General features: G+C 41.8%; 1 protein-coding gene across 1 annotated transcript in view; it reads left to right on the top strand.

The window, feature by feature from the left end:
* Window positions 1-16,503, top strand: part of KLRG2 (killer cell lectin like receptor G2) — a 35,807-nt gene extending 19,304 nt beyond the window's left edge. The window contains exons 2-5 of the mRNA XM_027842260.1: window positions 669-770; window positions 997-1,142; window positions 13,623-13,726; window positions 14,296-16,503. Coding sequence (XP_027698061.1) covers window positions 669-770; window positions 997-1,142; window positions 13,623-13,726; window positions 14,296-14,419 — 476 coding nt within the window. The 3' untranslated portion in view covers window positions 14,420-16,503. The remainder of the gene's footprint in view (window positions 1-668; window positions 771-996; window positions 1,143-13,622; window positions 13,727-14,295) is intronic.
* The last annotated feature ends 800 nt before the right edge of the window (window positions 16,504-17,303 follow it).

The raw sequence follows: 17,303 nt of genomic DNA, 5'->3' as shown, positions 1-17,303 counted from the left end.
TGTGTGTGTGTGTGTGTGTGTGTGTGTGTGTGTGTGTGTGTGTGTGTATCTGGTAAGTGTTCTTTCCAATATCCCCCATAGTCATTGCATACAGTAAGTATTCAATAAAAGTTGGTTATTCATTATATTTCCCAAGTAGTCAGTTTTATATTCCCTATTTTTTATTTTAAAAGTGGATGAATGGTACATTTTCTATTTCTTCAAAAAAAGATTCTAAATTAAATTTGGGGCAGTCATGTGGCTCAGTACATAAAATGTATGACCTGGAATCACAAAGACTCATCTTCCTGAGTTTCAATCTGGCCTAAGATACTTACTAGCTCTGTGACCCAGATCAAATCACTTCACTCTGTTTGCCTCGGTTTCCTCATCTGTAAAAATGAGCTGAAGAAGGGAATGGCAAACCACTCCAGTATCTTTGCCAAGAAAACCCCAAATGGGGTCACAAAGAGTTGGACACAACTGAAGCGACTGAACAACAACAAAGTTAATTTTTTTAAAAACTCACATAGCTGTCAGTTGATTCCTCCGCCTTCCCCCGACTCCTCCATGGGTCACGGGACCTTTACCCCCTCTGTAATCAATATGGGATAACCCAGGATCAGGTGCCGTGCTATGCCCATCTTCTCCCTGTATTTGCCTATTCTATGTTTCTCTCCACCTTCTAGGCCTGCCAGCATACATGAAATCCCTACGCTGGGCTCTGGCCGTCCTGGCAGTGTTGCTGGCCGTGGCTGTGGTCACCATCGTGGCCCTGGCCTCTCGAGTAGGTAATGCATCTCCTTTACGTTTCCCTCTCCATTCCTTCAGCACCTTCTACTTTCCTTCTCCCTGTTCCTCCACCCTTTCAGTATCCCCTTCCCAACTCCTCCTCCCTCCATCCTCCATCCCTTCAGCCCCACTCCCACCCTCCATCACTCTCGACCAGAATTCCCCTCATATTCTTCCAGATTTGCCCCAGCAGCCAACCTGATTATGTTGTCCCTGTGTCCACAGGAGCAAAGTGCCGACCTTGTCCAGAAGGCTGGATATGGTCAGAAGAACACTGTTACTATCACTCCTTGGAGGCTCAGAGCTGGGAAGACAGCAAGGCTTTCTGCTCAGTCCACCAGGCATCTCTCCCAGTATTGAGCCACGCACAGGTGAGAGGGAGGGAGCTTGGGACAAGGCAGCAATAAAATTGGGACCTATCTGGAGGCACCCCCTCTGTATGCAGCCCTCTATTGAACAGGTTTATGGGGAGAAGTGGCTCCCCACTCTCATTGAAATTCTAATCAGGGTGAGGAGACAGATCACACAGCTAGCAAATGGTGCAAAAACGATGGTGAGCTTCCACCCATATGACAGAGCTCTTGCCTTAATTACTCCCAGTTGTCAGGCAAGTACTAAAAACTAGCATGCATGATGATGATGATAATAATATTCATTTATTTGACATTACGTGCCAGGCACTGTGCTAATTGCTTTACAATTATTATTTCATTTTATCCTCACAACAACCATAGGCAGTAGAGGTTATTATTACCCCCATTTCACAGATGAGGAAACTGAGGCAAACAGAGATTAGGTGACTTGATCAGGATGACACAGCTAGTAAGTGTCTGAGGCCACATCTTCCTGACTCCAGACCCATATCTCTATCCACTGCACTACTCAGGACTGATGGTAAGGTATCTCCTTTAATGTCATTTCTGCTGATAAAACCACATCCATTTCTGATGTTGAACTGTTCGACAATACAAAGGGCTCATGGTTGGAACTTTCTTTCCCTGATCTTCTGTAACTTTGTGGCACTTTGATTTGCCTGGCCCAAGTTGCTGAATTTGAACTCAGATCTTCCCGACTCCAACCCTTGTGTTCTATCTAGTGCCTGTGGTTGTGAAAATGCCAACTGATATCAGTGGAAGTATCTTAAATGATTGCAAGATAGGGATGGGACTCCTGAGAATAGATGGGTTACTCTACCACCTCTGCCCCTCTGGTGCAGTAAGGTAGGGCTTTTCTCCCATTGAAAATGCAGAAAAGAAGGTTTCAAAATCTGTGCATCCAAACGCTAGATAGGAATTAATCTTTTTTTTTTTTTGGTGAGGCAATCAGGTTAAGTGACTTGCCCAGGGGTCACACAGCTAGTAAGTGTCAAGTGTCTGAGGTCAGATTTGAACTCAGGTCCTCCTGACTCCAGGTCCAGTGCTCTATCCACTGTACCACCTAGCTGTCCCCCTCCCTTTTTTTTTTTAATCAAGAAGATTGTGCTATGTATTCCTGTCCTCTACCCAAAAAGAGTAGTACTTGAAAATGAACTATACTTTTACTTCTCTGGATTTGGGTAAACACCACAGTTGCATTTTTTACAGCTATAGACAGCCTAAATAAAGCAACCTCATTCCTCAATTGTTGGGAGTTGGGGGAGGCGGACGCCAGCACCTGAGGAATCAATCTTTCTGTGCAATTCTAAAGTCCCTTGAGATGAAATTCTAGGCAGGGATCTGGGCGAGGTTGCTTTTGTTCCTTGGAGAATTTGAATTCACACTCGTGTTAAATGTATGACTTAGGAGGATAGAGTCTTAGCATTGGAAGGGACCTGGTCCCACTTCTTGTCTCCTGCAGGCATCTCCGCTACCCCATCCCTCCCAGGTGTGCCACCAAGCTCTGTTTCAAGATTTCCAGTGATAGGGAAACCGCACCTGACAAACCAGCCCATCCCATTTTTAGACAGTTTTAATTGTTAGAAAGCTTTCCTATTGAGTTTCTGAAATCTGCCTCCTGCTAACTTTCAGCCGCCAGTCTAATTTTGATTTTTGACATTTACTTTCTCTTGTACCAGGATTTTTAACCTTTTTTTTTTTGTATAAATCCTGGACCCTGCGGGGAGTCTGAAGCCCGTGGAGCCTTTCTAAAAATAATATTTTAATTGTATAAAATCAAATACACAGGATTTCAGAGGAAACCAATTATATTGAAATACATTTATCAAAACATATTTTTAAAATTTTATAGACCCCACACTAAGATCTCCTACATCTTTCACCTGATAGCTCTTCAAAGGGTAGGCAATAGCTTTTGTATCTTATTATTAGACTTTTATTCTCTGTGCTAAACATTCCTACAACCCTTCCTTATTGGGCCTACTTTCAAGACACTACCCCCCACCCTGTCCTGTTTGCCCTCCTGTGCATGTACTCTGTATCCCCCTTAAATTTCAGTACCCAGAGCTGATTTGAGTATGGGAGTGCCCACGTAGCACACAGCAGGACTGTTTCCTCTCAGAACAAACAGTAACAGTTCAATAGCACTGTACTGTTTTACATACTACCTTAGATACCCTATCTCATTTAATGGTTGTTTGTATAAACCCAACTGTACCGATGAGGGAACTTAAACTCAGATATGTGAAATGACTTTGCCAAGGTCGCAAGCCAGGATTTGTAACCAAGTGCTCTGACTCCAAATCCAGTGCTCTTTCCACTAAGGTAGGTTAAGAAATCATTTGATATTTATTTTGGCAGCCACATCACACTGTTGACTCATTGAGCTCCCAGTCAACTAAAATCTCTAAATTTTTTTTTACATAAACTGCTGTTAAAATATGTCTTTCCTAATCGTGAACTTGTGGAGTAGATTTTTTTTTAACCAAAGCATATTAGAGTAAATTCTATTAAGCCTCATCTTTTTACTTTTAGTCTATTGTTTCAGCCTATGGAGATTTTTTAATCTAGGATTTATCCTATTATCATTTTTCAATTTTTTCAGTCATTTTCAGTCATGCCCAATTCTTTATGACCCCATTAGAGGTTTTCTTGGCAAAGATACTGGAGTGGTTTGCCATTTCCTTCTCCAGCTCATTTGACAGAGGAAGAAACTGAGGCAAACAGGTTTAAATGATTTGCCAAAGGTCACAGGGCTAGTAAGTGTCCGAGGCCACATTTGAACTCAGGAAGATGAGTCTTCCTGACTCCAGGTCCATTCTATCCACTGTGCTGGAGCCAGCTCTTAACAGCTAGCTGATTCTTAAATTTTTAGTGTGAGCATTTACACTTTGGAAACTGGCAAATGCTGCAGATTAGAGCTTGACTTATTGTTTTATTGATTTCTAGACTTGAGAAAGTGAAGGAAAAAATGTTAATAAGTGAAGATTAAACTTTAAAGTGTGTTCTGCCTTTTTTTTGTTTCAAAGTGCTGGTTATTAAACCACCACCATATCAGCATACCACTGTATACAAAGCATTACTATGTTTCTTGCCCTCAAAGAGCTTTCAATCTAGTAGCAGATGAAGATAATACAAATTAGAGTATGATAAATTCATACCCCTCCCATCTTTGTATTATTTTGTAAGCCTGTGTCTTTTGCTTTTTGGACAACAGTGTTCCAAGGTCTCCTCTGATTTTAAAAGAAGCTGCGAAGTCTTGTATGATCCTAACTGTAGCTCCTTGGTTGCTGAACTGCTTCTTTCAGTGTGCTTGCAGGACTTTTTCTTTGATGTGGAAGCTCTGGATTAGGGCTGTAACGTTCCTGGGACTACTCCTTTTGGGGTTCCTTCCAGGAATCAGATTCTTTATTTACTTTGCTACATGGTTCTAATAGATCTGGGGAGTTTTCATTTATGATTTCTTGAAATATACTATCCAGGTTTCTCTTTTTCCTTAAATCATGCTTTTAGGGGCAGCTAGGTGGCAAAGTGGATAGAGCACTAGCCCTGGAGTCAGGAGACCTGAGTTCAAATCTGGCCTCAGACACATAACACTTACTAGCTGTATGACTATGGGCAAGTCACTTAATCCCAATTGCCTCGCCAAAAAATAAAATAAAATAAAATCATGCTTTTAAAGGAGTCTAATGATTATTAAAAATTATGCTCTTTGAATTGTTTTCCTAGTCAGTTGTTTTTTTTTATATCAGATCTTATATTTTCTTCTATTTTTTCCCAATATTTTGACTTTGTTCTAATATTTCTTGCTGTTACATAAAGTCACTTATTTCTGTTCTCTGGGAGTCCATTTCTTGGCTAAGGCTTGCCTCTTCCAAGCTGCTTATTCTCCCTCCAGTGCTTTCTTCCAGAGATTTTATTTTGCTTAATTTCTCCTAGACACATAATCTTTGTAGAAATCCATTTTCTTCCTTTTGAATTTCTTCCTGCAGTTATGGAGTTACTTGCTCCTTTTTTGGTGGGGTGGGGGAGAGTGGGAATCTCTAGATTTGCAATAATTTTTATAGCTCTTAGTGTTTTCTATGATTTATTCAGCTCTCCAGCCTTACTTCCTGAATTAAGACTTTGTGCCGGGGCCAGGCTCAGTGCCCTGCTGTATTTTTGGGTAGTACGGTGGTTGACCTTTCTTGATCTTGGTCCTGGGTCTTCCTACTAGCCTCCATTTCCTGGGATTTATACCCTTCCCCCTGGATCTTTGAAGTTCAGAATAAGGAATCTTCAGGGCCCTCCATGGCATCTCCAGACAGAGTGCTAGGGACCTCAGAGCCTCTGGACCTGGGATTTCTGGTCTGAGGGCTGCAGCTGGTCTCTGCTGGCCATTGCTTCTCAGAAGCAAGGTCCCCAACCTAGGGGCTTTCTAACTACAATGGGGCTTTCAAAACTGAACTCTCTGCTGTTGCTAACACAGAGCCTTACAGGCTGCAGGTGTGTATCTCACTCATTTTGCTGGAGGAGACCCTTTGCTGAATACCCACCTGCCTGTGGGTTTCTGGCTGGCATTTGATTGTTTGTTTGTTTTTTGGTGAGGCAATCAGGGTTAAGTGACTTGCCTAAGGTCACACAGCTAGCAAGTACCATGTGTTTGAGGCTGGATTTGAACTCAGGTCCTCCTAACTCCAGGGACATTGCTCTATCCACTACGCCACCTAGCTGCCCCCCAGGCTGGCATTTGAAGTGAAAGATGTCACTATAGTTATTGGGATTCTTGGTCAAGGTTTTGTTGGAGTAGGTATGTGGGAGTTGGGTGGCCAGCCTGCCATTTAGGCAGCCATCTTGTCTGGTAGTACTTGTGTGTCATCTGAAAATTGATAAAGTATTTATTGCCTATCTTCATCCAAGTGGTTTATGAAAACATGGAACTGTACAGGCCTAAAAGCAGAGAGATTACATATATGCATGCTTACTAACCTAGAACCAATGAGACATTCCAGGCTGATAACTATTCATAACCACCAACAGCTATGAAGGAAGGCTCAGAAACCTTCCTACATGAGTATAAAAGCTTTTATTCTTTTGTCTGAAATCTCTGTGAGACTATATAGTGAAAAGTTTTGGGTGCAGTCTTGGAAGAGATGTGTCCCAGTGCTTGAGACACCCCAGAATAGTATCCAAGGGTTGTTATTATTCCTAAAAATGATTCTTCAATGAGTTTTTGCAACTGTTGCTCTTACTAGCTATTAACTCAACTAATATCAAACTAGATTTTGGAAAAGTTATGATTTCATAGAATCAAGCTATTAGAACTAGAAGGGACCTTTGAGGTCCCCTAGTCTGGTCACTTCATTTTACAGATGGAGAAACTGAGTCTCAGAGAAGTTAAATGACTTGTTAGCTAGTGGTAGTTAGGCCTAGATGCCAAGTCTTTTGACCATTTCCCACTTGATTAGATCACAGATCTGGTTCTCTTGGGCCCTCTTTGAGCCATCCCCCACATGACTTAGCTGTAAAAATAGCACTTTAAGGTTTCCAAAGCACATTATGCATAACACTCATTTGAGCCTCACAACCTCACAAGCCTCACAACTAACAATTTGAGTTAGTATTATAATTTCATTTTATAAATAAGAAAACTGATGTCAGAAAAGTTAAGTGATTGCCCAGGGGCAGCTAGATGACTCTGTGGATAGAGGGAGGAACGTGAGCCTGGAGTCCGGAAGACCTGGGTTCAAATCTGACTTCAGGCACTTAGTAGCTGTGTGATGTTGGGCAAGTCACTTAACCCTGTTTGCCTCAGTTTCCTTATCTATAAAATAAGCTGGAGAAGGAAATGGCAAACCACTTCACTTCTCTGCCAAGAAAACCCCAAAATGGGGTCACAAATATTTGGACGCTACTAAAAACAAGTAAACAACTAAATGAGCTAGTATCAGTCAGATTTTGAACCCAGGCCTCTTCACTTCAATTCCAGTACCCTACCTACCACTCATGAGACTTTTTTTCTGGTAACCCTGTCTTGCCACAAACCATTCTCTTTACCTTGACTCTTTCTCCCATCTCCTTTGTATCAATTTGAGTAATTTCCTTTGCAATTTCAAGCTCAAAACTCGTATCCTCTATAAGAAGTCTTTCCCTGGTTAACCCCATGCAGCTATGTCCAATGCTAATCTGTCTTTCTTCAGTATTTACTTGGTTTCCATGGCACATTTTTTTTTCATTTATATTTGTATGTTTATTTTTAATGTCCTAGAATGACACTAAATAGGAAGGCCTTTTCTTCCTATGAAGGTTTACTAACTCCCCAACCCCATCTCCTCAGGGGGAAAAAAATCAATTGAGAACCACAAAAAAGATAAAAAGTGTCTTGACTTCATTTAGGTTGGGATTTTTTGGAGGAGAGAAATACAAAATGTTCCACTTTTTAAATTAAGAACTGGGGACATAAAATTCTATTCAGTATCTCAAATACTTAAAAGAAACTCCACAAACTTCAGCTCCACTGGATTGCCAGGTAAAGGAAAAGATAGACAAAGAAAGGAGATAAAAGGGTAGAGGAAAGGTCAGAAGCCAGAGATGGATCCTAAGTTAGACCAGACCATCCCAGGTAGACACAGAGCCAAGGAAAGAGAGAGAAAAAGAGAACAGGAAGTGCTTTTTTAAGTTCTATTTTTACGGATAGCGTTTGCTTTTACATTAACTTCCTTCCCAAATCTATCCCTTCCCTAATCAGCGTGCCGTCCTTCCTCGTTACTGCCTCCAATGGATTCTACTTTTTTTTTGCCAATTCCTCCTCAAATGATTTCTTGGCTCTGTCCTATCCCCACCCCCGCTTTCCAATTTACATCCTGCAGCTTTTAATTCCCTTCTTGTCCTTGGGGAAAAGTTATGTTGTATGGGAGCATTTGTCAAGGGAGTTTTTAACAGAAACTCCAGGGATCCAGAGACTCCTGGGTAAGGTGATTATCAGCTTTAAAGATTATCAGCTGCAGGAGGGTAGGGACAATGTTGTTTTGTAGGCTCCCCCCCCCACCCCCCCCCCCCCACCCCCCTGCCAAAAGACCAGGTCAGGACCTTGCATGTAGTTGGCACTCATTAAATATTTGGTGAATAAAGCCTGTCTTACTTGTGCATGTAAGACCCAGGGAGATTAGGCTTAAAAAAGAGGAAAGGTTGATAGTATGGCCCTTTACTGAGGTCAGGAAAAGAAGGGAGAAGTCCACAGACAAGCCCTAGGGGAAGGGCAGATGCTTCTCTTCTGTCAGTCCTTGAGGGGCCTAGTGGGCCTAGTAATACTTTCTTCTGAGATTTTAAATATTAGAGCAGGAGTGGGGAACCTTCGGCCTCTAGGACCCTCTAGGTCCTCAAATGAGACCCTTTGACTTGAATCCAAGCATCATACTATGACCGATTCAGTCAAAGGGCCAGACTTGAGGACCCGGAGGGTCACTTGTGGCCTCAAGGCTGAAGGGTCCCCACCCCTGGATTACAATCTAAAGATTATAAAGCTTAAAGTAAAAGAACTCAAAGAGAATTCCAGTGGGAATGCTGTCTATGGACTTGGCGGAACTGGATTTAAGCTCTGGCTTTGTTCTCTTTTATTCGTCCCTCTTCTGTCTCAGTTCTTACCTAGCCCTAAGTCACTGAATGGGTGTTGCCTCAGACAAACTGAGAATTGGGGAAGATCTTAATTTACAAAGGCCAAGGCCACCCATTACATCTTTGGACATCACCAGTTGCCCTGATTTGTGTCTTGCCATTGTCATTCAGTTACTCTGGAGGAGAGAGTAAGGCTGACGCTTTTGTACAGCTCTGCTTCACTTAAATCCAGTTCATGCTGAAGCCAAGGTATCACCTTCATGATGTCATGGTCCTCTTCAAAAACAAAGCTTGAACAACAACACAAGTAGCTTTTTTAAAAGTCTGTTTTTTCAGAGCTATATTTCAAGAAATCATAAATGAAACTGTGAAGACCAAAAAGTAAATTGTCCCAGCTTTTTGAAAACAAATAAACAAATGAATAAATAGATACATAATTTTTTTTTAAATCTAGCCCCCACACCTCAAAATAGCATACAAAATATAAGTGAGCAAAAATTATTTATTCCTCTGGACAGTGCACCCACATGTTCACTTAGGTGTCTTGACATTGGACTTGGATGATTGGAGGAGTGAGGCTGATGACTTTTCCAAGCTCGGCCTCATGTCCCTGATGTCATTTGTCCTCTTGGAGAAAGAAATGAGCAACACCAACAAAGGGTTCTGCGTGAGGTCTCTACAAAGAGAGGACTTTTAGAGCAGGTGCCGTGAGTTAAACCTTTGTCACACATTTCTTACACATATGCCTCACTACTATCATGGTCTAAGTTTAAGCATACTCTTCCCATGGATGCTGGGTGGGTTGCCAAAGTGGAAGAGGGGAAACAAAACAACGGAGCTAACTCCTCTCCTGGGAAAGATGGTAGAACTGGAAGAGCCAGTGGGGTCTTCAGCATTGATGAGAAGACAGCTTTTTGTTTCTTTTGGTAATCTCTTCTTGACTCGTTCATTGCCTCCCAAGAACACACTCATCTACACAAGTTCTCAGGGTTCTTTTTGCCTTGGCCACACCCAGTGCTCCCATCCAGAATTTCCCACCCCCCCTAGGAAAATGCAATGCAGAGGGAATACTAAAGACAAGCCAAAGGCAGCTTTTTTGGCTCCTTTTTTTTGGCTTTCGGTTCTGTTATCTGACTTCTTTAAGTCAGCAGTCATTTCATTTGCAAGACTGCTTTGGGAGATCATGGAACTGGGAAAAGAACTAACAAAATATTTAGCCCCTCCATAAAAGAAGCATAGACAAGCAGCCTGAAAGTTCCAGGCTGAATTTATCATATTCTTAAAAAGAAGAGCAAGTTGTATTTAATAGAGACCCAAAGTTTCATGTATGGTTCTCTTTTTTCCATACTCTACTATGTATGGAAACACTTATTTTGTTTGGCATTTAAGTATAGAATAAAAATAAGACTTTTTTTAAAAAAACCCAAATATTTAGCTTCTTAGCCTTGTGTTGCTGCCAATCAACTGGCTACTGTCTATAGATTGTGCCTGTGTTAACATTTCTGTTAACAGAAGTGTTAAGTTCTATTCTTAATTAAATGGTGTTACCTAATGGTTACTGTCCTTATTGATGATTATTAGCAGGTCACAGCAGTTCTGTTGATCCTGGCAAGGTGACAGTTTGCTAGTTTGGTCCCAAGGTTAAACTTTGGGCAACTAGGTGGCACAGTGAATAGAGCACCGGGCCTGGAGTCATGAAGACTCATTTTCCTGAGTTCAAATCCAGCCTCAGCCACTTATTAGCTGTGTGACCCAGATCAAATCACTTAACCCTGTTTGCCTCAGTTTCCTCACTTATAAAATAAGCTGGAGAAGGAAATGGCAAACTACTGCAGTATCTTTGCCAAGAAATGTCTTGAAGAGTCTGACATACCTGAACAACTAACTATTGGGAGTTTTGTTGTGCTTTTTAACCATCCTATTATAATGCCATGGATTTCAGAAAAAGAAAAAAACTCAAATTGATTGCAGACAAAGCAAACATGTAAATACTTTGCTATATTGACTGGATATTTTCACTGGCCTTAGGTCTAGCCATACAATCCTAAGCTCTGTCACTCCCCAGATTTGGAAAATAGACAATGGAGTGACTGAGAAACCTCTCAGAAAGAGGAAGATAAACAATGATGTTATCAATGGCTGACATGTCTGTAGTGCTTGAAAGTTTGCGAAGCCCTTATCAAACGTTGTTAGATCTGAATCTCTTCTCTTGATCTGAGCCAATCTCTTCCTTGAGGAGTAGTTCTAGGGGGGTCTTGTAGTAGTGGAAAGATGATCAGATGTGGCAACGGGAGTCCTAGTTCTGATACTTTACTAGTAGTATGACCCTGGTCAAGTCACATAACCTCATCTATAAACTAGAGATAAGAACATGTGTACCCTGGACCTCACAGCTTTGTTGTGAGGAAAAGCTTTGTAAAGAGCTACATAAATATCACATTTTTTTTCTTCTTGTGAAAGTCTTTCACGCCAATGCTACTTAGAATCACCCATGGTTTCTGAGAGGCAGAACAGTATATTGGAAAGGAAAAAAAAGCTGTAAAAAGATCTGGGATCTAATTCTGGCTTTGTGGCTGGGTACTTTACACAGCTCTGGGTACAATATTTCACCTCTGGGTTTTTTTTTCCTCATCTGCAAAATGGCCAGGAGGGTATCCCCCGGTTTTAGCTTTCTTTGTCCCCCAATTCCCACATGGGAACTCAGGCCTTGGGGAGGGATGGTTTGAGGATCAGATTGAGGCATGTTCCTCCAAACAGATGTAATGTAGAAAAGGCCTGATATCTGATAAAAAAAAAGAAAACAAAACAGTGCTTGCTTATAGGGAGAGGTTAGGGAAAAGTGATTTGTCATTAGTGTTGTCCCTCAATAATACAAGATGAAGGGATGCTACTTTGGTGTAGACTTCAGTGTTGAAGGGGGATGGGTTGTCAGGGAAAGACCATGAATCAGAGGAAGCTTCCTGGAGGAATTTTCTTTGTAGGCCTAGGAAGGTTCTGTACTTGGTGCTCTTTCCTTTTCTCTTTAGATTACTTCCTTCAGAGATATCCTCTACTCCCCTACCTCTTCCACTAGAACTCCTATGCCAACGCCTTTCAAGTCCATTCTCCTTTGACCCTCTGACCTTCAGTCTCGATCTCACTCCCGAGATTTGGTCTCACATTTCAACTTCCTGCTAGACGTTTCCAGTTGGATATCTCTCCAGCATCATCACTCTCACTTTCTTATTAATAGTCACTTTAGTTTTCCAGTCTCCCAGACTCTCCTTTTCCTTCACTGCCCACATTCAATCAGTTACCAAGTCCTATTGATTCTTCTTTCTTCAAACTGTCTCTTCCTTTCCATTCCCACTAATGAAAGCTTTGGAGTTAGGGGATCCAGGTTTAAAATCCCAACTCTGATGCCAACCATTTGTATCGCATTAAACAAGACACTTAACCACTCTGAGCCTCAGTTTCCTCATCTGTAAAGGACTCTAAGATTTCTTCTAGCTCTGGCTCTGTGTTCCTACTTTTGGACCATTTGAACTCACACTTGGACTTTTTCAATATCTTCCTGGCTTGTTTCCCTGTCTACAGTAATTTTCCTTCTCCAATCCATTTTATGCTGGCCACCAGAGTAATCTTTCTAAAGCACTGTTTTCATCATTTCATTCCTTTGCTCTAAAACCTTAATGAGTTTTCATTTCCTACTGAATGAAGTCTGAGTTTCTAAGGCTAAAATTAACTGAAATTAACAAACAATTATATTTTTATATACGATTATATATAAATAATTAATAATTAATAAATAAAATTATCTGAAATTAACTCAAGTTGCTCTGTTTCCTGAATACCCTCCCCTTGCCTTTCTTTTTAGGCCATTTCCTCCTGTGTGATGTGTTGGAAAGAGCACTAGACTTAGAATCAGAGAACCTCGCTTCAAGTACTGGTTCTGACATTAATTGGTTGTGTGACTTTGGGCAAGTCATTAATCTCTCTGAACCTGAGCTTCTTCATCTGTAAAATGGGAGTGATATTGCCCAGACACTAAGCCTCATAGGGTTGTTATGAGAAAAGAATTTTGTTAAAGAAAAATGATGTTGTATGGGAACTATTGTTATTATTCCTACAACCCTCTGGACTGCCCTTGTCTCCACACATGCCTCCATATCTGCCTATCCTTTGTTGTTGTTCATTTATTTCAGACACATCTGACTCTTTGTGACCCCATTTGGGGTTTTCTTGGCAGAGATACTGGAGTGATTTGCCATTTCCTTCTCCAGCTCATTTTACAGATGAGGAAACTGAGGCAAACAGGGTTAGGTAACTTGCCCAAGGTCACGCAGCTAGCAAGTATCCAAGGCCAGATTTGAAATCAGGAAGATGAGTCTGACTCCAGGCATGGCACTTTATCTACCACTCATCCTTTAATACCTTCCTCAAATGCTGTCTCCTTCAAGAAGACCTCCCAGATCACCCACCCCAGAACTGCTCTCTCCTTCCTGATCCCCTCTCATATCCCCATGACAATTAGCATGTTTTACCTTGCATCATAATTACTGGGGTACACGTCTCCTCCACCCTAAGTGCCTTCCATCTCTAACATTCTAGGGTTAAATTAGATCAGTAGCTTCATGAAGGCAGGGACCATATTTTAACCATCTTTATCTCCCTTCCCTCCCCCCTCCCCACCTCAGCACTCACTAGAGTGCCTCACACATAGTCATTAAATCTATGTGGAATGAATCAGTGAGGAGAAAGTGTCTGGGGGCTTGGGAGAACCTTGAGCTTATTAACTTGACTGGGGCTTTGGAGAATGTAGAGGTATACTTAGATACGAGATGCTGAATGGGGTGTTTTTCAGGCCACAGAGTGAAACAAAGTTTGTATTTTTTTCTCCCTTAGGACTTCCTAAGCAGATTCCAGATCCCCAGGTTATATTGGGTGGGTCTACATCGAGGCCCTGAAGGGTGGCATTGGATCGATGGGACTCCATTGCCCCCCCAGCTGTGAGTGACTGCATTGGATCTGGATGGCCTGTGTGGGTGGGATAGCTCCCCTCTCCTCCATCCTGGCCCTCTGCTGCTGCTATTGGTCCTCTGGTATGGCCTCATTTGTGGGATGAATGGCTGTGGACACAGTATAAATTGGTGTCTGTCCCCTGCTACACGATGTTCTGGGTACCCTGGGTGAGCCCTCTGTCCCCTGGCTGGGTTACACAGCTCTACTATATTGAGCTGATCCTACCATCGTCATTTCCAGACTATCTGGGTGTTGGGAGGGGTCAGAAGGGCCCTTCACCTCCAGACTTGGCAATCATTTCCCACCCTGTTGGAGCCTGTTGTGATCCCACACCCCTGAAATGAGCTAATACTACTAACAAAGCAACAAACAGATCAACCCTGTGTAAAAAGAGTACTTGGATGTTAGGGGATGCAGAGTGAATAAGCACCTGGATTTCACTGGGGGTGGGATATTGGGAAGGCTTCTTGGAAAAGTTAATGTATCAAAGGGAAGGAAAGGAAATGATACCTATCCTCATCTCCTTATCTTCCTTTATTTTTTTTCCTCTTCCCAGGCTCCCAGAAGAAGATGAAGATAGCTTTCAGAACCGAAACTGTGGGGGCTTAGAGGAAGGAAAGCTCAAAGCTTTAGAATGTGCCTCCTCTAGACCCTGGATCTGTGTCAGGGGGGCCAAGTGATCTGCTCACTCTTCAAGTCCAAATCCACAAGAAGTGGGCCAGGAAGGCATCACGCTATTACATGGACAAGGTCAGATTGTGTCCGGAAGGGGTTATGGTTTCTCAGTAAAAATACTTCCATGAAACCTTGGCCTGGAGCCCAGAGACAAACCCCAAAAAACACAAATTATTCATAGAAAACTCAGGTAGTGGACCTCCATCCTCAGCCAAGAGGACCCTATCTATCTTGTTGGGGAAAGAAAGAAAACTGGTTTATAGCCTGTGGAATCTTAACCCTAATTCTAATCTAGCCTCTGTACTTTGTTTAGTCAGTGGCCAGTTAGCATTTCTGGGTCTAGTTCCTGCTTCCCTCAATCCCAACATCATATACATACATCCTCACTTTATTTTACCAAGGGATAAGGAGAATTAAGAAGCCAAATTCCTATAGTGATTGAACTGCCCTATTTTATTGCAGTACACTGAGTAACAGATAATGCCTAAATTGCTTTGTTACAGTAACCTCTAGTTATAGTGACTGACTACACTGTTAGGCATTACATTTCAAGTCTGCAGGTGTTACAAATGAATTCTAAACCCAGTTAGGGAAAGAGAGTACAACCTCAGGTGGGCTATAGAAGATGAAACTGTCAATCCATAAAAGGGTGTTTGCTAAAAACCAAGGTTACCAGGAAGGACAGCAGGATAACTGAGTATAGTGTTTCTTGGAGCAGATCCAAAGGGTAGGGGCTAGAGCAGTGATTCTCATCATGGGGAAGATTTTATCATCCTGAAAACTTTTGCCATTATAGATCCTTACTTCTTAAAAACATTAAAGATGCACTCCAAAAAGACTCCTTTTCCCTCTTTCTGCCTCCTGCTCCTTGCACTAAAATGTGTCCATTTTTCTCTTCTAATTCTACATCTGAAATCCAATGTATAGTTGAAGTTGCATTTGGCCTTAACATTAGGAGATTTGGGGTCACGCCCTGGCCCTGGAATTTATCAGCGGAGTGACTTTGAGCCAGTTGATTGACCTGTCTAGGACTCAATTTCCTGCTCTGTAAAAAAAAAATAAGGGGGATGGGTAGATAGAACTAGATGACAACTGAGGTCCCTTCCACCTCTGTAAATTCATGAATTAGGTGCTAACCCAAATTACTCTTACTAGGACTTTATTCCTTTGTCATGGGCTAATCAGATTCTGGTTAAGTGCTTGGGGCTTTCTTTCAAGATCAGGTTCTCTAGACAGCAACTTGTATATTGTAGCCTCTAAACTTCAAGATGCTATGAAGAGGTGGGACAGAGAGACTTACAATACAACAGGTAGCAAGAGGTAGCTGAATGACATGATGGGGAAATGAAATGCTTATGAGAGCTAGAAGAGAACTTCCTTATTTCTGCTGTGGGTAATGCCAACTGTCCATGAAGATTATAACCTCCAAGTCATCTATGATTCCTTACTCCCCCTTACCACAATGGAATGAGTAGCCAAGTCTTGTTTTTATCTCCACAATACCACCTGACACCATCTGCTTCCACTCTTATGGTCACCACCTTCATTACATCTAATTGGTCTCCCTGATTCCAATTTCTCTCCTCTGGATTCCATCTTCCACATAGTTGCCAAAGTGATATTCCTAAGGGAGAGATCTAACCATGTCACTCTCCTGCTCAGAAAGCTCCAGGGGCCCCCTACTGCCTCATGGATAAAGTGTAAACTTCTCTATTTGGCATTCAAAGCCCTTCGCAATCTGATAAATCCTATATTTCCGGATTTTTTTACATTTCACTCTTCTACACATATTCTCTGTTCAAACCAAAACGGACCCTTTGCTATTCTCCATATGTGATATTCTGTCTTCAAGTTCCATGTCTTTGCACAGGCTGGTTCCCTACCCCACCATGCATGGAATGCACTTTCTCCTCACTTAGGCCTCTTAGAACCCTTAGCTCAACTAAAGTGCCATCTACTTGAGGTCTTTCTTACCCCCTTCCAACTGTTAGGTGTTCTGGGAATTATTTTGTTTACTATATATGTATATACATATTTTGCATTTACGTATATGTGTACATGTTGTTTTTCCCTGATAGATTGTAAGTTCCTTGAGGGCAGGGACCATTTTATTTTTGTCTTTGTATTTCCAGTGCTATCACATAATTGGCACTTAATAAAATGCTGGTTGATTAATTGATTGGAGGCATTCTTCATTTACTCTTCCACCCCTGCCCCAGCACTTTGAAGATCAGTATTTCCAAATCACAAATTTTCATTTCTCTGTAAAGCTCTTACTACCAAAGGTCCTTACTTTTTTTCACCTATAAATATTTTTTGAAAGCAGACTCCTCCTTCTTATACCTTACTAACTTGACTCTCATTTCCCTCCTTCAATCTTTGTTTAATCATTGTTTAGCTTCCTGAGCAGCAACCAGGTTCTCTCTGCTTTCATCATCCTACCCCCAACTCTTTACCAACTACCAAGACCCATCATGCTGAGGCTAGAGAATTGGTACAAGATTTATAGAGTCTCAGCATTAGAGGAGTTTTGAGGTTCCCTCATGACCTCAAATCCCTTGGATAATGTGCCCAATAAATAGACACCTTCACTAGAAGATCTCCAGGGTAGCTCCTTCAATCATGAAAAACCTCTAAGTGTCAGTAAATTTTTTCTTACATTGAGCCAAAATCTGCCCCACTGCAACCTTTTGGTATTTTGGTGCTTGGTGGTGAAGTTTGGGTCCAGAAACCAAAGGCTAGAGAGGGGCGATGAAGACAAACCAGCTCTCCTAGGGCACCTAATTGAATTGGTGATAGGGGTAGCTTCAAAGTCAGTGTGTTTTCTGCCACAAGGCAAAAGGGGTGTAGCCAAGACCAGGCAACAAAGGAATATGTAGCTTCAAAGAC

The sequence above is a fragment of the Vombatus ursinus genome, unplaced genomic scaffold, assembly GCF_900497805.2.
Source record: "Vombatus ursinus unplaced genomic scaffold, bare-nosed wombat genome assembly UNPS02014870.1, whole genome shotgun sequence".
Taxonomy (NCBI): Eukaryota; Metazoa; Chordata; class Mammalia; order Diprotodontia; family Vombatidae; genus Vombatus; species Vombatus ursinus.
This window is presented reverse-complemented; position numbering and strand designations above follow the sequence as displayed.